Here is an 18,564-nt window from a genome sequence, read left to right as displayed (position 1 = left end):
CTTCTTCTCTCATGCAACCACCTAATCTCATCTTCTACTCAAAAAACCTCCTGATATCATTTTTTAAAGCAACCTCCCTATATAGGACTTCATCACCTGTCATCTGGATGACCCTCATAGTCACCTGACTGGCGCCTATTGGCCCAGTGTGCCACCTGGCCTCTTCTCCCCACAGCGACTTTCTCCTGAAACCCAATGTTGATCCATCACTCCTCTGCTCCAACCCTCTCCTGCGCTCACTGCCTCCAGTCCCCAGCCTGAACCCCAGATCGGCCTTTGGACCCTCCACAGCCCTGCCCCTGCTTTTCCAGTGTCATCTCCCAGAACTGCAGCCTCTCTGGCCTTTCTGGCTGTCCTCCAAATGTCCTAGCCAGCCCCGTGCCACCTTCTCTCAGTTGTCGCCCTATTTGCAAAGCTCTCCTACTTAGTCTTATGTTCCTTTCAAGGTTTCCCATAAGCCTTATCTTCTCTAGGATGCCTGCTTTGAACACCTCCGAAGGCCACAGTGTGTGGTGTTGAAACACTGATGTGGTTCCTGCCAAGCCTGCTTGTATCTAGGTACAAGACTCTCCCCCTCTGAATGTAAACTACTCAGGGACACAGGCCCCACATTTTAATCTTCACCAGCATCACCACTTACTGGCTATCACCAGGTGTGGGCCTGGTGTACATGCTTCATAACCACTAGTCCATGGCTTCTCACCTTTGTCTTCTGAGTAGCCAGGGATTCTTATCATTACTTATATATAGATAAGGAAACTGCAACACAGTGCACTTGCCCAAGGCCTAGCCCTGTGCTAGAGGATGTAAATATGGGCTGGCAATGATGGGGCAGGGGCAGGCTTCTGCAGCCCATTGGCCTCCCTGCCCTGCCTCTGCCTCCCACATCTCCATTCACTTCTTGTGTTCTGCTACACCAACCTTCTCCAAGCTCCACCTCAACCTCTCTGCATGCCTAGAACATCTCTCCTCTTCCCTCTTCTTAACCCAGATTTCCCTGCCCCAGCTCCAGCCTATCTTCCAGGGAGCCTTCCAGGACCATTCTGGTCCCCATGACTGCTATGCTATGGTAATTGACATCCAAGACCACATTTTATTAACAGCTCTATGTGTTGAGAGCTTAAAATGTGCTGGACACCTTTTTATATATTATTAATTTTATCAACAAGCCAGTGATAATCACCCCACTCTAGTCTATAGATAAGGGGGAAAAAGGCCCAGAAAGGTCATTAAGCTTTCCCAAGGCCACAGAGCTAGCAAGTAGCAGCAGCAGGATTTGAACCCTCATTGGGTGAGTCCTGTTGGGCCTGAGTGGACTCCCTGGAGCACTTGGCATTCAGCAGATCTCCATCAGGTTCCCAGCCAGAGAACCAGCTCCCTGAGAACATAACCCTGTCCTGTGCTCCTCTGGGGCCCGCCCACCCTGCACTTGGCCCACTACTGAGCCCAGGAAGTGGCCTGGTATAGACGGTCTGAGTTCCAGAACTGCGAACAGGAAGGGCACTGAGCCCTAGTGGGGTAAAAGCCTTCTAGTCTGGGCCAGGAGCTCCAGAGGACTGTTAATCTGGCCCATCTTCCAGAGATGGCTAGCCAGCCCTCCACCCCCACCCCTGCCTAGGACAAGAGGGCCTTTCAGCCTTGGCTGCCACCATGATCACCTTCTCAGGAGGGGCTGTTTTTCTAAACTTTTGATCCTGAGGTGGAGACAGACTGCAGGTGTGGAGGGGACCTGGGCCTGTGTGATGGGATGTCACTGTGACTATCATGTGGTATGTGTCCATGCCCTTGGTGGACCCGTAGGTGTAAACAGATCTGAATAGTGGCCTGTGTGTACCCTAGTGTCTGCTTGTGCTCAGGTGTGTGCTTGTGTGAGCATGTGTGTGCACTCGCGCGTGTTGTTGGGAGTTCCCCACCTCACACAAGGACCGCTTTGTCTTCGCTGCTCTGACTCCCTTTTCCAGCAGAAGGCCCGTTTGATTATTTTTATAAGGTGTTTCAGCCTTTTTTCTCTGGTTCTCTCTGTCCCTCAGTGACTATTACAAGCCCGAACTTACCTCATTCTGCCTAGACAAAAAGGCAGCTGGGAATCTCTGAAACCAGTGCCTAATTCATGGCTCTGAAGCACTTTGTACCTCAGTTTCCCCATTGGGAGTCTCCAAAAAAAAAAATTAAATAAATAAAAGATGGATTGAGCACTGGTCTGTGCAAAACATTGCCAGTTTGATTCCCGGTAAGGGCACATGCCTGGATTGCTCTCTCCTTTTTTTCCCCCCTCCTTTCCCCTCTCTCTAAGTAAATAAAATCTTAAAAAAAAAAAAAAAAAAAAGGCCAAAGTAAATAGTGTCTCTAGAAAGCTAAGCCACCGAGCCTCCCTCCTCTTTTTCCCCACTGGAAACTCATGGTTTCTCATTCTTCATGATTCATCTGTCAACTTCTTTGATTCCGTGTGTCTCCGTTTCCTGATCTGTAAAATGGGGTAATAATAGCCTCTAATGCAGAGTTGTGAGAATTATAGGAACTATAAAGCTTCTAGTCTAGTGTCTGATACCTAATAAAAGCTTGTTAAATGTAATTATTTCCATTAAAAATCTTTATGGGGCTCTTCATAGTGCCCAGTGTGCTCCAGAGCTATCTTCCCTCCAGATCCCCTCTCATCTCTCCCCGCACCTCCTGGTTCTGTTTAGGATGCTTAACAGGTCACAAGTTGGAGGGACCTGGGAAGCCCCCTCCCCCTGCCGTCCATAGAAAAAACCGTTTCTGCCCTGGCATAGAGGCTGCTCTCTGGGGGTTGCAGGAATGTTGTTCTCAAGGGAAGTTGAGCCCCTCCACCCACCCTCCCCACCCCCATCCTCCCCATGAGCAAGTTTACCCAAAGAGCATAAGGTCCGCTTTGTCTAAAGCGCCCTCTGCTGGCCGTTGGCAAAAGGCCTTGGGTAAGGGTGGCCACGAGTTAATGGGAGGAGGTAAGAATTATCTGAAGGTGAGGGCAATGCAGAGCCTTCCCACCCTGAAAATGTCTGGCTTGGACTACCCCTCCTTTTTCTGCCAACTTGAGAACAAGTTCTAAAGATAGCTTCCCTCTTCCCCTCAGAGCAGAAATGCTAAGAGCAGGACAAGCTGCCAGACACAGTTAATGACCTGCCCCAATAGCTGCAGATAACAGCAGGAAGGAGAGAGGCTAGACAGCATGTGGAACTTCCTGACAGCATAGCATAATTGGGGAAGTCGGGGAGGGGGAAGTTCTTATTTAGAAGGAGGTAATAAGGTGGTGGGAGGGGGAGGGGTGCCCCTCATAGAATCTGTCAGATCAGTAAGAAAATTGTAAGACCAATACACTCAGAAGGTGGTGGTCCACAGCAGCCCCGTTTCTTATATTGCAAGACCCTCTCCTTTGCCAAAGCCCAAGATAGATCTTCACCTCGTGTCCAAATGCACTGACCAGACATTTGCCATCTCTGTGGGAGGAATAATATAAAAATCAAAACAAAAACTCTAGTTGAAATAGGAAGAACTGCAGTTAAGACAGCTGGGAGAAATGTCTCAAAGGAGCCTGAGAGCAGTCTCCTCCCCTTAGTCTCTGGGGCCAGCCTGTAGAATAGACCCTTTCCTTCCAGGGTGGAGTAAGGGAGCTGGGAGCCTGACACCTAATGCTTCTGGATACTCTGGGGCTTTCTAGGGGGTTGGGGGGGGGGTCCGGGAGGGAAGTGGCTGCAATAAAATCATAATTTTTTTATTGAATTGTAGAGAATGTCCAGATTACATGTAGCTAGTTGTACATACAGCCTCCACGGAGGGCAGGGAGGGGCGGAGTACAATGCCCAGCAGCGCTACTTTTTAAATAGTGTTTGGGGGCTGGCCTGCAGGCAGGGAAGGGGTACTCTTGAGACCCCAGGCTGAGCTCCTTTGGCCTGGCCTGGCCAGGACATCAGAGATGCCCTCTCTGTGGGGGCACAGGGAATTCACCCCAGGCCCTAGCCAGTATCTGGAGGATCAGGGCCAGGGAGGAGGCAGAGTGGGTGGGGTGAGACAGAGAAGAAGGGAGAGGGACTGAAGGGAACAGATGACAGTGGAAAGGACAAGACAGGCCTGAGACAGAGAAGTCACAGAGACTCAGCTCCAGATCCTACCTCCCCTTCCCTGCCCCACTTCTCCCCAAGTTTGGCTTTTGAAGTTCTAGCAGTTTGGTGATTTGTGGGATGGGCGAATGCTTCCAGTTACACTTCCTAAACACCGTTCCCCCTCCCTCCCGACTTCCCCAGTACAGCCGACCCTTCCTTGAGTTACACAGGTTGGAACGCCACTTACACATGGCTGTTTTCAACATTCAGTTGCCCCTCCGTATGCATCTGTGGGTCCCACCAAACTGATAAGCAGAGAGCCGACTGTATGCATTGTGGTATTGTTCTACGTCACTATATATAAAGGACTTGAGCATCTGCGGATTTCAGTGTTCGTGGGGGGTCCTGGAACCAATACTCATGGACACTTAGGGATGACTAAGTTTTAGGGGAGCCAAGTTATACATGGATTTTAACTGCACAGAGGTCAGAGCCACTAATCCCCATGAGTTTCAAGGGTCAACTGTACACATTCTTTTGTGGCCCCTGACTAAGAATAGAGGCCTGAGGGGCCCTACCCTAAGAAGTGTCAGGACTTACCTTTGGTTTCAACAGCTCAGACTGATTCCTTTCCTTCTCTGCCTCAACTCTCCAGGTCCCCGTTACACAGGTCAGAATTCCCACCCCGAGCCCACCAGCACTGACAGTTCACACATGGACACCCACTAACAGCCCCCCCAGCAACTTGATGCCACACACACACACACACACACACACGCTCCTGGACAGATGTCTCCAAGGGTAGTGGCACAGGTAAAGGTGTTCTGCAGCAGGACTCCCAGCTGAAAACACCATGGCAGGAACTTCCAGGTATTTCAAACCTGGGAAGGAATGGGGGCAAGCTGTGACTTTGAGAGAAAAGAGTGGTGGAGTCACCTGGCTTGAAAGGAGACACCACAGAATGCTGATGAGTGGAGAAGGGGACAGGAGATGCTGGGGAACTGAAGGATCAGCTCTAAGCCTCGTGGCTGGCTGGTACCTTGCATACAAGACCACTCACAAACTCGCAGAAAGCGCTCCTATAGGAGCCCCCCCTGTCCAGCCCATGCCTCCTGCCCCCAGCTCCCCAGAACAGAGTAACTTCCTTCTTCAGTGTTCTCCCCCCTCACCTGGTGACACACACAGGGCCCGGTGTATAGAGGACGTTTAATATTTCTGTGCTGGTCAAACAAAACACAGGTGGGGAGTACACTGGGGAGGGGGCAGAGGGCCCCCTGCCTCTCGGGAGGGGTGGCTTGTGAAGGGAAGTATGTGGGGGTTTCTTGGGAAATAGTCCGAAGAGTCTTCTCAGCAAAGGGGCCTGGCCCAGGGTGTCACGAGCATTCAACACACCCAGTCCTTGGCCTCAAGTTGGGATCCCCCATAGGGGGTCTGTGGAGAGTCTCACTTTTTTCCAGCTCCTTTGCTGGAATCCACACTCCCAGTGTGATAGGGGACTTGGTCCTAGAGAGGGGTCTGGAGAACCCCCAGGAAGCAGCCCAGGGTTGGGACTAGGGCTCAGGTGCCCAGTGCCCAAGGGGATGGAGGGGCTGAGGTCGGCCCACCTCCTTCCTCTGCCCTCTTTCCTTCTCCCAGGCTGGGCAAGAGCAGAGGGAAGGTGAGCAGGGCCCCCAGCCCCAACTGAGTCCCAGGGTCCTCAGGGTGGGATAGAGAAGGGGTGAAGAGAGAGGGTCTTGGCCACCAACAGACACTGTAAACTTTGGTTTAAAACAATAACTTAAGTGGAGGGAAGGCTTCCAGCCTGGGGCCGGGGTAGGGAGCAGGAGGACCAGAGGGTATAGGAGGCGACAAAGGAAAAAGCCAACAAAAAGTTTTGGTTTTTGCTTCCGGCATAAGAAAGGTCTTTGGTCATCCGTTTAACTGGGGGGACAGGAAAGGGGTGCTGAGGAAGGGTGAGGGAGGACTGCAATAAGGGACCTACAGGCTGGGGGCGTAAGTGACCTGATGTGTCACAGCAGCCGCCAAATTAATCCCACCCGCCCCTCAAGCCCCGTGCCAGCCTGGCCTTTCCCCGTGACAGAGGCAGGGTATCTCCGGCAGTCCAGTCTGGGCACCACCTCTGCCCCAACTCCAGCCTCAGGGGTGGCTGGGCTCCCTTCAGCTGCCCCACCTCCAGAAGTCTGCCTGGCACAGACCTCTCTGGAGGCAGCACCGGGCCTCTTCCTGTGCTCCCTGGTCTTCTGGGCAGCTGCAGGGGCGTCCAACAAGTGGGTGGAGACCAAGTTCAGCCTGGGTCCCATCTCGGATCGGAGGAGGGGCTAGAGCCGGGCGGCCCTGCTCCCATGGACCCCACAGGGCACACAACTTGTGCCATCCCAGCTGTGGCTTTTGGGAGGGCATCGCCGAAGGGGGCTGGGTTCTTCTGGGGATAGTTGGAAACCTCAGTTCCTCCACCCAGGCCAGGGCAGGGGTAGGGGTTAAGGGTGGAGAATTCTTTCTTCACAGTATGGAAAAGAAGGTGAGAGGGAGCACAGATTAGGGAAGTGGAGGGCCTCTGGCTAGAAAAAACACTACCAGTGCCAGGTGTGAGGGGCCCTGGGTCTGAGAGGGGTGGCTTAGCCCCGCCTGCGGGTCTCCATGGCGCTGCGGGGCCCTGTAGGGAGAGCTGGTGGGGGAGGAGGACCCTGCTGTTGCTGCTGCTGCTGCTGGTGGCGGGGAGGGTTTGAGGAGGGGCCTGGGCCCTCCCTGTCCTCTGCGGGTCCCAGACCAGGGCTTCTGTTTCCCCTTGGGGGCGGGACCATCCCAGCCCCAGTCATCTGTCAGTCAGGTCACATTGGGAGTTGCTGGCCAGTCCCACCCCCCACCCCCATCTGAGTCCCGGAAGTGCCTTGAGGTTTGGGCGGGGCTGTGGAGTGGGGGTAGGTGGGGCCTGGGTTCCAGGAGGGGGTCTCACCCCTGCCCTGCCTGCCCCTAGAGGCCCTTAGGAGAGTTCCTCTCCAGGCAGCTCCTCCTCCAGGTCCCTGTCTTCGGCAGGCCCCGCAGTACTGGGGTTGGAGGGCCCTAGGGGGGGTCCGGGCCGTCTGTCTTCCTCTGCCTCCGCAGGCTCCTCTTTCACCTGCACCTGGTGGCTGTGACACAAGGAATCATGGGAACACCTTGGTGGCCTTCCCTGCTCCCTTCGAAAACGTATCCAGAATTTTGGGGCACAGTGGGGTGTCCACAACTTCCTTCCCCAGGACCTTATCGTCTGTGAGCCACTGGGGCCTGACATCTTAGGTCTGATGGATCTCCAGGGCTCTTGTCAAAGGAAAGGGGAGAGAAGAGAGAAAGAAGAGGAGAAAAGAGGGTATAGAAAGAAAGAGGGAATAAAGGGAGGAGGAGAGAGGAAGGGAAGGAGAGAAGGACCAACAAGAAAGGAAAGAGGCTATTTCTCCCAGTGGGAGAGGTATAGGGGGAGGGTGACAAGATGCAATCCACCTGCAGGGGAACAAGTCTCCCTTCCTGTCATCTGTGGGCAGTGAGGGTGGGGTCTATGCTGTGTGCTCACCTGTACTGGGGTGGCGAGAGGCGAGGCGGGCTGCTGCTGCCATTGCTGGGGAGCGGCTCCCCGGGGGCACCCACGTCGTCATGGCTGAGGGGCAGGAGGCTGCTGGTGGAGCCAGGGTTCAGCATGCCAGGGCTGTTGAGGATGGGGAAGCTGCTCTCGGCCAGGGCAGCCTGGAGGGCACAGGGTAGGCCCCGTCAGTGGGCTGCACCTAGTCAGGGTTTGCCCCTTCCCCACCCCACAGAACCTCCCATGCGCCTGTTTCTGTGCGCTGGCCCCGTTGGGATGTTAGGCAGCAGCCCCCTTAGAATACCACACATCTCCCAAGGCCAGAACTCTGACCCTGACCTCCTCCCTTCCAGCTTTCCTGGGAATCTAGGCCTCACTTAGCCCCTTTCCAAGAGAAAGAACCTCCAGATTGACGAGCCAGGGAAGGAGACCCTGTTCATTATGCCACCCTCCCTGCTCTGCCCTGCCCTGCTCTACCAGACCTGCCCTGAAAGCAGAGGTCCTCCCCCTGCAGCTGAGGTGGGGCAGAGGGTCAGGGTTCTGGCCACCCAGAGCAGCCTTCTCCCTGCTTTTCTTCCTCCTCCCCTCCTCCTACAGATGGGTCCTCAGCAGGGAGAGTGGGGGAGGGTCTCTACAGACCAGTGTGTAATGAAGGGAAATCGAGGGGGCAGGAGGGGGCAGGTGGTCGTTTGGTGGACTCTGGGAAGGACCCAGTCACCTGGTAGCTGGCATTAAGTGCTCCGTAACTGAGGCTGGAGATCATGTTCTTCACCAGGGTGGGGCTCCTGGAGGAGAGAGAAGGCAGTGTTTGGTTTGCTCATTCACTTACTACTCATTCACCTTGACCATGACTAAAGGCCTGCTTTGTGCCAGGGACTGTCCCATTCATTACCCTGGGGTGAGGTGGGGGGGTAGCAGGGGTGGCCACTATCTGCCAAGCCTGTGTGTGCCCCACCGTACTCAATCCTCATGATGACCTGGCACAGCAGGTACCAACAGGCCCCACACAGGTGAGGTGCTGGGGCTTTAGGGGCTCTGGAGCACCTCTCAGAGCTGGTAAGTGGGGACAGGGACCCCTCCCAATGTCTGTCTTCATACTGTGCTGCCCTAGCACCTTTTCTCTCTCGTTTAGATTTTCCAGTGTTTGGCAAGGTCCAGGCTATAGCCTTGACAGTCCCGTATTTGTAAGATCCACACTTTCTTGCCCGCCTGAGTTTTGCGACACCTAATGAGTCACATGCTCAGACAGTCACCACATGGTCCATACCAAAGGCTTTTCTGCACAGGAAGGTATTCGGGAGGTGGGTGAGGGAAAACAACGGCTCAACACTGTGTCTTTTCCACAGTGATCACCCCCAGTTTAGTGTCTCAGGGGTCACACAGCTGGTGAGAAGTAATCTGAACCCAGGTCTCCTGAAGTGGGTGATAAGATGTGAAGATATCAAGTGTGACTGGCATGTGGGGGCACTCAGAAGGGGATGACTTCCTTCCCTTTTCCAGGCCCTGACACTGCTCCAGCCCCCACAACTGCTGGGGGTAGAGAGGCTCCTGTCTGGGGAGAAAGGATCTTTGAGGAGAACAGGCACCCACAGAGGGATCCATCTAACTTGCCTCAGACCTCTCTCCCTTCCCCAGGACCTTGGGGCCAAGAGCACAGGCAGAGTGGCCTGAGTCAGGGTGTTTGGAGTAGGGAGGAGGCCTCTGGTACTGGAAGAGAAGCCTGGAGAGGAGGTTTTGACCCTCCCCCAAGTTCCTCAGTTTTCACTGAAAATGCCATGCAGTTGAACAGATCACAAAATATAGAAGGTTGGAGACTCAGCTTTGCCATAAATCTGCTGTGTGACGTCCCTTCCAGCCCTTGTCCTCTCTGGGCCTCCTCTCCTATACAACGGAGTTGGGGCCCAGGGATCTCAGATGTTGGCTCCTCCTGTGGTAAGATGAGGGAGAGTGGCCCTGGGGACAGCAGCCCCCTCACCAATGGCCACAGTGGCTAGAATCTGTCCACGTCCCAGCTCTGGCCATGGACACCTGGGGCTCGTCTCCTAGTGAAATATGCCCTCGGCTCCTTCCCTAAGTCAGAAGTAAGGCTAGAATAAGACATAAATGTCCTCTTTCTAATCATCTGTCATTTCCAGGTCCAGTCTCCCCTGAGTTTCTGCACCCCTTTTCTGCCTGCCTCACCCCCAAAGTGGGAAGGATTTGGTGCACTTGGGGAGGCATGGTGGTGATCTGGCCCACGCCCAGGTCTGGGCCCACATACCCCGTCATCTTTGGTGGTCTCCGCTTCTGATACTCCCGCTCGTCCACAGTCCACACAGCGCCCTTGACGTTCTCCACACGCACGAAGCACTTGTGCAGGCTGAGGTTGTGCCGCACGGCATTCTGGGGGTGTAGTGACCAGGAGCAGGTGCTCAGAGGCAGCCTGCTGGGCCCCGCCTCTGCTTAGGTGAGCACACCTTGTCCCACCTTCCCTGGCCACAGGGGACAGAAGGCCCCTCCTCCTTGGAGTCTATGGCTCCCCATGTCTTCATTACTGGTAGCCCATTCCATTATCTGCCCCCTTCTTCCTGCCAAATTGTGGAAAACTCTGTCTACCAACTAAATGATATGTAGTTAGTAATACTTTGCTTTTCCATTATCATTAATCAGACATGTAGCTGTTACTCGGGGCTTCTGATTCTTAAGAGGTCACAATCAGGCCTTGGCACCTCAGTGAGCCTGGGACACCTTATCTCAGGTGCCTACAGAATTTCCTTTAAGCTTTTAAAGGTTTGGGAATAACCCCAGACCTCTCACTGCAGCTGTTCTCCACCTCTGGGAGTGGGGGGCCCATGGCTTGGAGCTGTGCCTCAGAAGAGAAAGCCTATTGACAGCATGGGGTATACAGAAGAGGCCTAATACGTACTTGCTGAAATAAACTGGAGAAAGGAGAGTGTGGGTTTAGTAGCTATAAGGCAGGAGGAGAGAAAAAGGAGAAGTCACCTTGTGGCTTCCACCTCCTTCTGGCAGGACAACTTCTAGAATTGAGGTCATCTGGTTTGTAGGACACTTGGGTGAAGGTGGGGGTGCTTGGCCCAATTCCTGCCCCCCCACCCTGGGAGCCTGGGCTAGGGCCCTAATCCACCTACTTCCCCTGCCATGTCCCTCAGTCCTGTCCCTGCATTCTTCTCTCTCAGCTTCATCCCGCCCCCCAGCTGTCCCTGTCCCTGTTACCTGTCCTCCCTCACCCCTACTCCCTTGTCCCCATCTTGTCTCCTCTTTACATTTCTAAATGGGGAAGAAAGCAGGCAGGGCGGGCAGCTTGTGCCCCTGGAGATCCCCTCTCCCTCTCCTCCTTCCAACTCTTGCCACTTGCAACTGGCCCGATTTCATTACCAATTTTAATTTGCCTCTAATTAAATCCTGTGTATTTTTCCGACTCGCTTGCTAATCCACGAGGGAGGCGGGTGGCTGGAGTGGAATCTCTTGGAGCGATAATTACAAAGGGCCTAATCACGCCGGGGCTCCTGCCTCGGAATAAATTTGCCCGCATTACGGGGCTCCGATCCTCCGCTTTGCAAATGAGAATGACCCCAATTTCCGAGGATGGCCTCACCGGGGCTTTTTTCCCTCATTTCGAAGCCTGATTCGTGATGAGAGACTAATTCGTTACACTGAAACATTAACGGCAATTTAAGGGGTCTGGCGGGGGCTGAGTAAACAAAAGGATGGGCCCACAACATGGGCCCTGGAAGGGGATGGACACAGGGGGAGGGCTGGAGAGGGCCACCAGCTTGGCAGATGGCAGCTCTGTCCCTGGATGAACGGCAGCTGGCCTGGCCGGCATTAGATCCTGACCCCTCTGCCCTGGTCTGAAGTGGACAGCATCTCCGCGTGGGGGCTAGAGGGGTGAAGGAGGAGGGAGGAAAGGAAGCTGAAATAGCTGAGAAGAGGGACCTCAAGGGGAGATGAATAGTGGGAAGTGGAGGCGGGAGGGAAAGAGCTGGGTGCAGAAAGGGTGCATTTCCCACGCGACATAAATGAAGGTGCAAAACTCCTGAAGGTCAAAGTGGACCTGGACGTGAGTCTGCTGTGCCCCAAGTGGCGGAAGCAGCAGCAGAGCACTGCTAACTGGGAAGGTCACCCACCCAGTCACTCAGCCAGCTTCCTGTTGGGGCTCAGGTTAGGTGAGGGGAGATGAAGGTGAAGGCTCCGGAGCGAGAGACACACCACTGAGGTGATCACGGCCGGGCAACCAGCTGAAGGTGGCGTGAAAGGCCAAGGGCATTGGGCTATGGCGCAGGGTGGCTCATGACAATCATCAGGTGTTTAAGGAAGTCACCTAAACCAGTTCCCCCTGATCTCAAGAAAGGAGAATCAAGATTTCAGCGAGGTGGTGCAGTTAAGAGAACAGGAAAAGGAGGGTGGGTGGGTGAGTGGGGTATGCTGTGCCCAAGGAAGAGACTGTCTAATGGAAGTGAGGCTCTATACTGTCGCCCCTAAAGGCAAAGGATTAATATGGAACATTAAAGCGAACATTAGACAATAACTGTAATGACTCATATAGGACTCTATTATTTACAAAACCTAGTGTCCAGCCAGCCTGGAGGCTGGAGACTGCTGCACCAAGGGGCCCCAGGAAGGCCCTGCTGGCTCAGAGAGAGGGCAGGACTGTGGTTGGCAGGGAATGACATCACTCACAGCCAATCAGAGTAGCTGTCCCAGCCTCAGAGCTTCTCACTCAAGCTTTGGGAATTGGGCATGGGGATACGGAAGATCATGGAGCAGTCTCTCCTGCTGCACTTAGCACACTCACAGAGCAGAGAAGGCTAGGCCCTGTACAGACCCCACCCAGTGCTGGGCACTGGTGGGGAGGAGCCCTTAGGGACACTTGAAGAAACCTGGTGGGATGGGGGGAGGTGGCCTGTCTATCTGCAGTTTTTGCACTGGCCAGCAGGGGGACCCAAGAACCAGGGATCCAAGTAAGGTTCTGAGACAGGGACTCCCTCCCAGGTGTCTGAACTTCCCCATAGGGCCCAACACTTCCCTCTCCTTCCCACCACCCCTCCCAATTTAGATAGGGTTTTCCGACTCTGCTGCAAAGACCCTAATCTTCTCACCCATCAGACAGATACACACACAGGCTTACAACAAACACACAGACCATCCTGGCTACAGAGACACAAACGGCTTAGCAGCTCAGCCCACATCTCAGTGTCCTATTTTTCTAGGGTCCCTCCCTTGCCTGCCTCTCGCCCCTCAGGAGAACTCTTATGGGCTGATGATGTTGAAATGACTAATTGGATGGAGACAATTATCTTCCTGCAGCCGATGGCAGAGTTGGGGAGTGTGTGACTGACTGCCTGTGTTTGTGCCCCAGTGTATACAGTCCACGGGTCTCAGTTCATCCATGCGTCCAGGCCTGCACCGCCACCCCCATCCATCCTCAGCTTCAGAGCATGTGCCTTTAGCCAGCATATCCAGACCCTGAAGGTCTCCTGTGAATGTAACCCAGGCCTCCCTACCAGGCTCAGGCATTGTCAACTCCTGGGGCTGGAGTCCCTGGAGCCCAGGGGAGGCACTCAAGAGAGGAGCAGGGTTTCTTCCCAAGAAGAAAGCAGCACAAGGCTAGAAGGGGGAGGGGGTCATTAAGAGGTAGTTGAAGAACATTCCATGGCCCCTGAGAGGTAGGGGAGGACAGGCACATGCCTAGCCTGAGCTTTGGTGGGGCCCTTTCTGTAAGATCACTGTCCGAGATGACTAATTGTTAGGTGTGCTTAGTCTCAAAGGGATGTGCTGTCCAAGGGTGATGGGTCCTGGGCCAGGTGAGAGGGGTACGCCTCACCTTCCAGGTGGCGGTGTTTCTCCGGAAATAGGCGAACATCCTGGTGAACCAGTTATAGATCTCATTCAGAGTCAGCTGCCTGTCAGGGGTTTCCAGAATGGCCTGGGGGCAAGGAAGGAACAAAGGGACCCTCAGTCCAGGCCTCAAAGGGCCCCAGGCTTGTGTTCTCTCCCCCCAGGATCTCTCTCTTCTGCCTGGCCATGAACTCATCCCCTGAAAGCAGAGGAGACTTGCTGCAGAAGCCTGTGGATAAGGACTGGTGACGCTCAGGGGGCTGAGCAGGACAAGCAGGTTATGGCTCAGCCACAAAGGAACACCCGCCTCAGGGGCTGTGCACTTGTGCAAGGGACATACAAATTTCTCTGGAGGGAAAATGGCTCCAAGGGCCCCTGTCCTGGAGTGCAACAAAAGTAGTATTCTTGGGAGAGATATCTGGGGGGTGGAGGCTGTTTGGAATTTATCCTGATTTTGGCAAAGGGCACCTTCTGAGATGGCGTGTGTGTGTCTGTGTGTGTGAGAAAGAGAGAGAGAAAGAGAGAGGAAGCTGAGAAAGAGTGAACATAAATCTATCAGAAAATAGCATCATGGGCGTGGGTGCACATGGAAATGAGCGGATGAATACAGTGAGTATGAGTTGCAAAAATAAGGGTGCTCTCCCAGAGAAACGGTCACGCGACCAGCTGAAGCCTATACAAGACACCTACACCTGAGAAGGGGGAGCAGGAGGGGACAGGTCTGAAGGGGAAAGTTATGTCCCCTGGCCCAGGATCCTCCTGGAGGCTGGAACCCTGCGGCAGCCTGTGGGCCACTTGCCACCCCCTGTGCTACCTTCCATGCTCACCTGGCGGATGAGGGAGGCGTAGGTGAAGGGGGGCCTGACATCCGCATTCTTGTAGAACTCGTGATTCTGGGCCAGCTCTGAGGGAGACAGGCAGAGGATAAGGTAGCCATTTGGGGGGCCCAGTGTGGGGGAAAAAATCCCCCTCCTGCAGCCCTTACCTGAGGAGATGGGGGAGCAGAACTTGTCGCTGCTCCTCCGACGGGCAGGGCCCCCACTGTGCAGGGAGGCAGAACCCAGGCCTGGAGGCCTTAGAGGGGTGACGGGGGCAGCAGCTGAGGTGGGGGGGTGCACGAGGCCATCTGGGAAGGAATCTGCTGCAGAGACCGTCACCTTGGAGAATGAGGAGCCGGGGGCTGGGTTCAGCTGTGAGCAATGGGGAAGGTGCTGAGACCAGCCTGGAGGGTGGGGGTCCAGAGGGGTTGTGGGAGGGCTGCAGGGAGGGGAGTCACTCACTGGCTGGCTGAAGGGCTTGGGCTCAGAGGGCCGCATGTGCAGATGGGCCATCATGGCTTGCAGCCGCTCGCTCTCCTTGGCAAGCTGTGGAGAGGCGGAGAGGCTGGAGGTGAGCTGGGGCTGCACCTGGAGGCAGCCACATCCTTCTTCTCCTCCATATCCCAGCAGACTCCCCAGGAAACCCCGATTCCCACCACCACTCGCCTCCAAGCCTCGGCATACCAGCTCCCTCTGTCCCCTGCCCCCTGGCCCCTCACACCCTCAAGGCCAGGACAGGGACCGCCTGTTCCAAGAAGCCTTCCTCGCTTCTCCTCCAGACTGCGTGTCCCAGGCTCCGGCTCATCAACAGTCGGGGGCCCTCTTCCTAACAGCACACGCCTTTTCTCCCCAACGAGGGCAGAGGCTGTGGCTGAACAACATCCAAGTTCAGTGGCCACTTGTGTGTGAGAGGGTCCTCATGCACTGAATGGAGACTCAGGAATGGATGAATGATTCATTCACCCCCATTCATAAATTCAATAGATCTTTCACAACGAGCATCTCACGGCAGGGGCCTTTGCTAGGTGCCAGAGGGAAATGGGTAAATATTGATTGGCTGCCTGATGGTCTGTCCTGAGGAGCCTCCTGAGTACTCTTGTGTTATAGAACTCAGACTCGGGAGCCAGACTGCCTAGGTTCAAATCCCAGCTGTGCTACCCCCTAGCTGGATGACCAGAGGCAAATTACTTCTCCTCTCTGTGTCTGTTCTCTGTAAAACGGGGATAATAATAGTACCTACTACACAAGGTTGTTCAGAGGATTCCTTGAGTTATATAGGTCAAGTATATAGGACAGAACAAAATAAGTTCTCAATGTTTTAGCTATAAAATATTATTTTTGTTTCTATTAGTATGAGTCTCTTTTCTGGACCTCCCAGCAGAGACAACCCTGATCCTGGTTTACTTTTCAGAATCCAGCTAACCATGGTAATTAGGACTTGGAAAATAAAAGATGCCAGCTTTGACCATGTGACCCCTCCAGAAGACTCCCCAAGACCCCTCCTGGAAAGTCAGTGCTGTGGGTGGGGCAGGGGCTGGTGCCTCCCTTCCGTGTCCCTCTGCAGCTTCGGCCACACCTGGATCTCCAGCTGCTGTACCACCTGCATCTGCACCCGGCACTGGGCTGTGCTCCGGTCATCCAGGGCGTGCTCTGTGTTGAGGTGTCTTCAGGGAGAGGAGGGGCGGAGAAGAGAAAGTTGGCCCTGAGTTTCCTTCTAACACCACCCTCCTACCCATCCTCTAAGCCTGCCCACAGCCTGGAAAGCAGACAGACCAAGAGATACAAAGAAGAGAAAAGGGTGGGGAAAAAAATGGGGCTAAGGAGGAAGCTGCCTTCTCCTCACCCTCGTTTGATGTCTTTGCTAAAATCCCAGCTACAGAGAGATCTAATTGCAAATGAACTAATTAAGTAAACCTCTGACGAAGCGTGAAAACAATTTGTTTGACCCTGATGCTGCAAGGGTCTGGGAGACAGCGGAGTTAATCAGTCAGTGACAGAGCCTGGCACGGCTGTGGCAGCTGGCTGCCTGCTGCCAGCCGCCTGTCTGCCTCCCACCCTGCCTGTCCACTGGCCAGGCCTGTCACTAGGCCATCACTCATGGGGGCTGAGGCTGGGGGGAGGACGGGGGAAGGGAAGGCGGGAGTCCTCTCCTTGTCCTCACACCCCCACCCTGCTGGGCTGTGCAGCCTGGGGATAGTGTGGAGAGGCGGGTAGAAGTGATAGGGAGAGAATCAGAACAGAGAAGGAACTGGGTCCCTGCTTGAGGACAGAAGGAGAGCAAGTGTGGCTGAAGGTCCGCGAAGGGATAAGCTAGGTGGTGGGATGAGGGCGTGAGGGACCCCGTGGAAAGGCTTCTCGGGGCGGGGAAGGCTGGAGGAGAGGAGAGTTCGGGTGACACCTACTTGATAAACTGGCCCAGGTCTTCACACAGGGTCTCACAGCCAGGCCACTTGCACTCTCCGTGTCCATACAGGGGGTGGGAACTGGGGGTCTCCTCGTGGGAGGAGCTAGGAGAAGGACAGAGATAGTGGTCAGGGATCCTGAAGACACTAGCAGCCCAGCCCCAGCTCCCCTGCTGGTGACATTTCTGTCCCTAATACAGGTTTCCCAGAGACCTAGCACAATTTTGTCTGCCCTGGGAGAGGGGTACATTTCCAGGTCCCTGAGCTCACCCCACCCCCCAACCCCCCTACGTATGCCATCCCTAGGGGCCCAGGTGTGTCCCTGGGCAGGTCTATAGCACCCCCTCCTCAGACTGGGCCCCGTACCTGTCTCTCCGAGGTGTGAGCACAGTGGGCTGTCCATTGGGCAAGGTGTGGTGGGAGAGCGGGGGTGAGACTTTGGGGGGGGCGGCAAACGAGGTAGCGGTGGTGGCCGTGCCAGTGAGGTCCAGCCCCTCCTGCTTGACACTGTCCTCAGGGGGCTGCCCAGGGGCACCCTCGCCCTTCCATAGCTGGGGCAGGTCCGTGGGGCACACGGCTGCTGTGGGAGAGAGAGGGAAGAGGCTGGCAGGGCCCCAGGAACACAGGAGCCTTCCCACCTCACCCCCAGGAGGGGGTATCAGCCCTTGGGTACAGGGAGGGCTGTGGGGCTGGGCCGATTGGGGGCAGGGCGGGTGAGCCACTCACCTTGTGGGAGGGTCTGAAGGGGCCCAGAGGCTTGGCTGGGCTGCAGGCTGACCAGCCCCTGTCTCTGCAGGTTGAGCAGGTGCTGCTGCTGCAGCTGTTGCATTTGCAGGAGCTGCTGCTGGAAGGCCAGCTGCTTGTTCCCCAGTGCCTGGTGCGGAGTCCGAGGGGGTGGGCAGAGAGGGGTGCCATCAGCCTCAGGTGCACCATCTGGCCCCCACCCTGCGGACACTCCCTCCCAGGGCCTCTCAGCCCCCGGAGCTGTGGGTGCAGGGTCCGAAGCTGCAGCTTCTCTGCTCCCGGCCCAGCTTCCATAGGGCTGCATGCCTCCTCGCAGTAAACACACGCATGCACGCACGCACGCACGCGCACGCGCGCGCGCCAACACACAGCCAGACTCAGACGCGCAGCAGGGTGCCTCCCTGCTCCTGCCTCCCTCCTTCTGCTGCTTAGCGCTGCTCCAGCTCCCCGCACCGCAGCTGTGCACGTCTGGTGGGGGGGGGGGGCGCTCTCATCACAATGATCGATGAGCCTGTCAGACTCCAGGGGCCACTCCTGCCTGGAGGCACCCTTCCCACATGCCCGGGGTGCCCCCCTTCTGCCTGAGGAGGGGGCCTTCTCCCCTCCACCCTCCAGCTCTTCTCTTGCTTCTTAGATACAGAGAATCACGAAGTCTGATGGGACTTTAAAAGATCAGCATCAGCTGGTCATTAGGATCCAGGCTCAGGGAAGAGTCACATCCCTGCTGCCCTTGTTCACACCCTTACTCTAGCTCTCCCTCTCTCTAGGTCCCTCCCCACCCCCACTCCAAGATTCAGTTCTTCACACAGGCACTGACAAGTCAGGCTGTCTGCAAGTCTTTTCTGAGCTTGTCCTGGGTGCTGGGGAGGCAAGGATGTCTGCCTGCCTGCCCAGGGGGCTGGGGGCTTGCTAGTCAATAAACCCAGCCTAGAGATAATGCAGGGAATGAAGCAATACTAGACCCTTAAGGGGGAGGCTGAAGCCTTGGGGAATGACTGGGTGTCAGCAGCAGGGCAACCTTCTGGGAAGAGGCAGCTCAGAACTTGGTTGTGATTTGGCTAGCAGGAGGCAGGCACATTTCTGGGATGGGGGTGGGGAGGGACAGCAGGGCCTGGTATGGAAGCTCAGGAGGCACTGTGGCCCAGATGGGG

General features: G+C 55.4%; 1 protein-coding gene across 6 annotated transcripts in view; it reads right to left on the bottom strand.

Moving 5' to 3' along the window:
• Nucleotides 1-7,011: 7,011 nt before the first annotated feature.
• FOXP4 (forkhead box P4) overlaps nucleotides 7,012-18,564 on the bottom strand; it is a 49,125-nt gene continuing 37,572 nt past the window's right edge. For 2 of the 6 annotated variants that reach the window (XM_090282374.1, XM_090282378.1), the window contains 12 exons: nucleotides 17,396-17,543; nucleotides 17,036-17,249; nucleotides 16,670-16,774; nucleotides 15,844-15,931; nucleotides 14,730-14,813; nucleotides 14,435-14,639; nucleotides 14,277-14,353; nucleotides 13,436-13,537; nucleotides 9,872-9,993; nucleotides 8,330-8,396; nucleotides 7,606-7,775; nucleotides 7,012-7,186 (listed from right to left, as the gene is read on the bottom strand). In XM_090282374.1, coding sequence (XP_090138500.1) covers nucleotides 7,039-7,186; nucleotides 7,606-7,775; nucleotides 8,330-8,396; nucleotides 9,872-9,993; nucleotides 13,436-13,537; nucleotides 14,277-14,353; nucleotides 14,435-14,639; nucleotides 14,730-14,813; nucleotides 15,844-15,931; nucleotides 16,670-16,774; nucleotides 17,036-17,249; nucleotides 17,396-17,543 — 1,530 coding nt within the window. In that variant the 3' untranslated portion in view covers nucleotides 7,012-7,038. The remainder of the gene's footprint in view (nucleotides 7,187-7,605; nucleotides 7,776-8,329; nucleotides 8,397-9,871; nucleotides 9,994-13,435; nucleotides 13,538-14,276; nucleotides 14,354-14,434; nucleotides 14,640-14,729; nucleotides 14,814-15,843; nucleotides 15,932-16,669; nucleotides 16,775-17,035; nucleotides 17,250-17,395; nucleotides 17,544-18,564) is intronic. The other 4 variants (XM_090282377.1, XM_090282379.1, XM_090282375.1 and 1 more) reach the window with 3 other exon arrangements.

The sequence above is a fragment of the Furipterus horrens genome, unplaced genomic scaffold (genome assembly GCF_987537825.1).
Source record: "Furipterus horrens unplaced genomic scaffold, mFurHor1.1.pri manual_scaffold_6, whole genome shotgun sequence".
Classification (NCBI taxonomy): domain Eukaryota; kingdom Metazoa; phylum Chordata; class Mammalia; order Chiroptera; family Furipteridae; genus Furipterus; species Furipterus horrens.
This window is presented reverse-complemented; position numbering and strand designations above follow the sequence as displayed.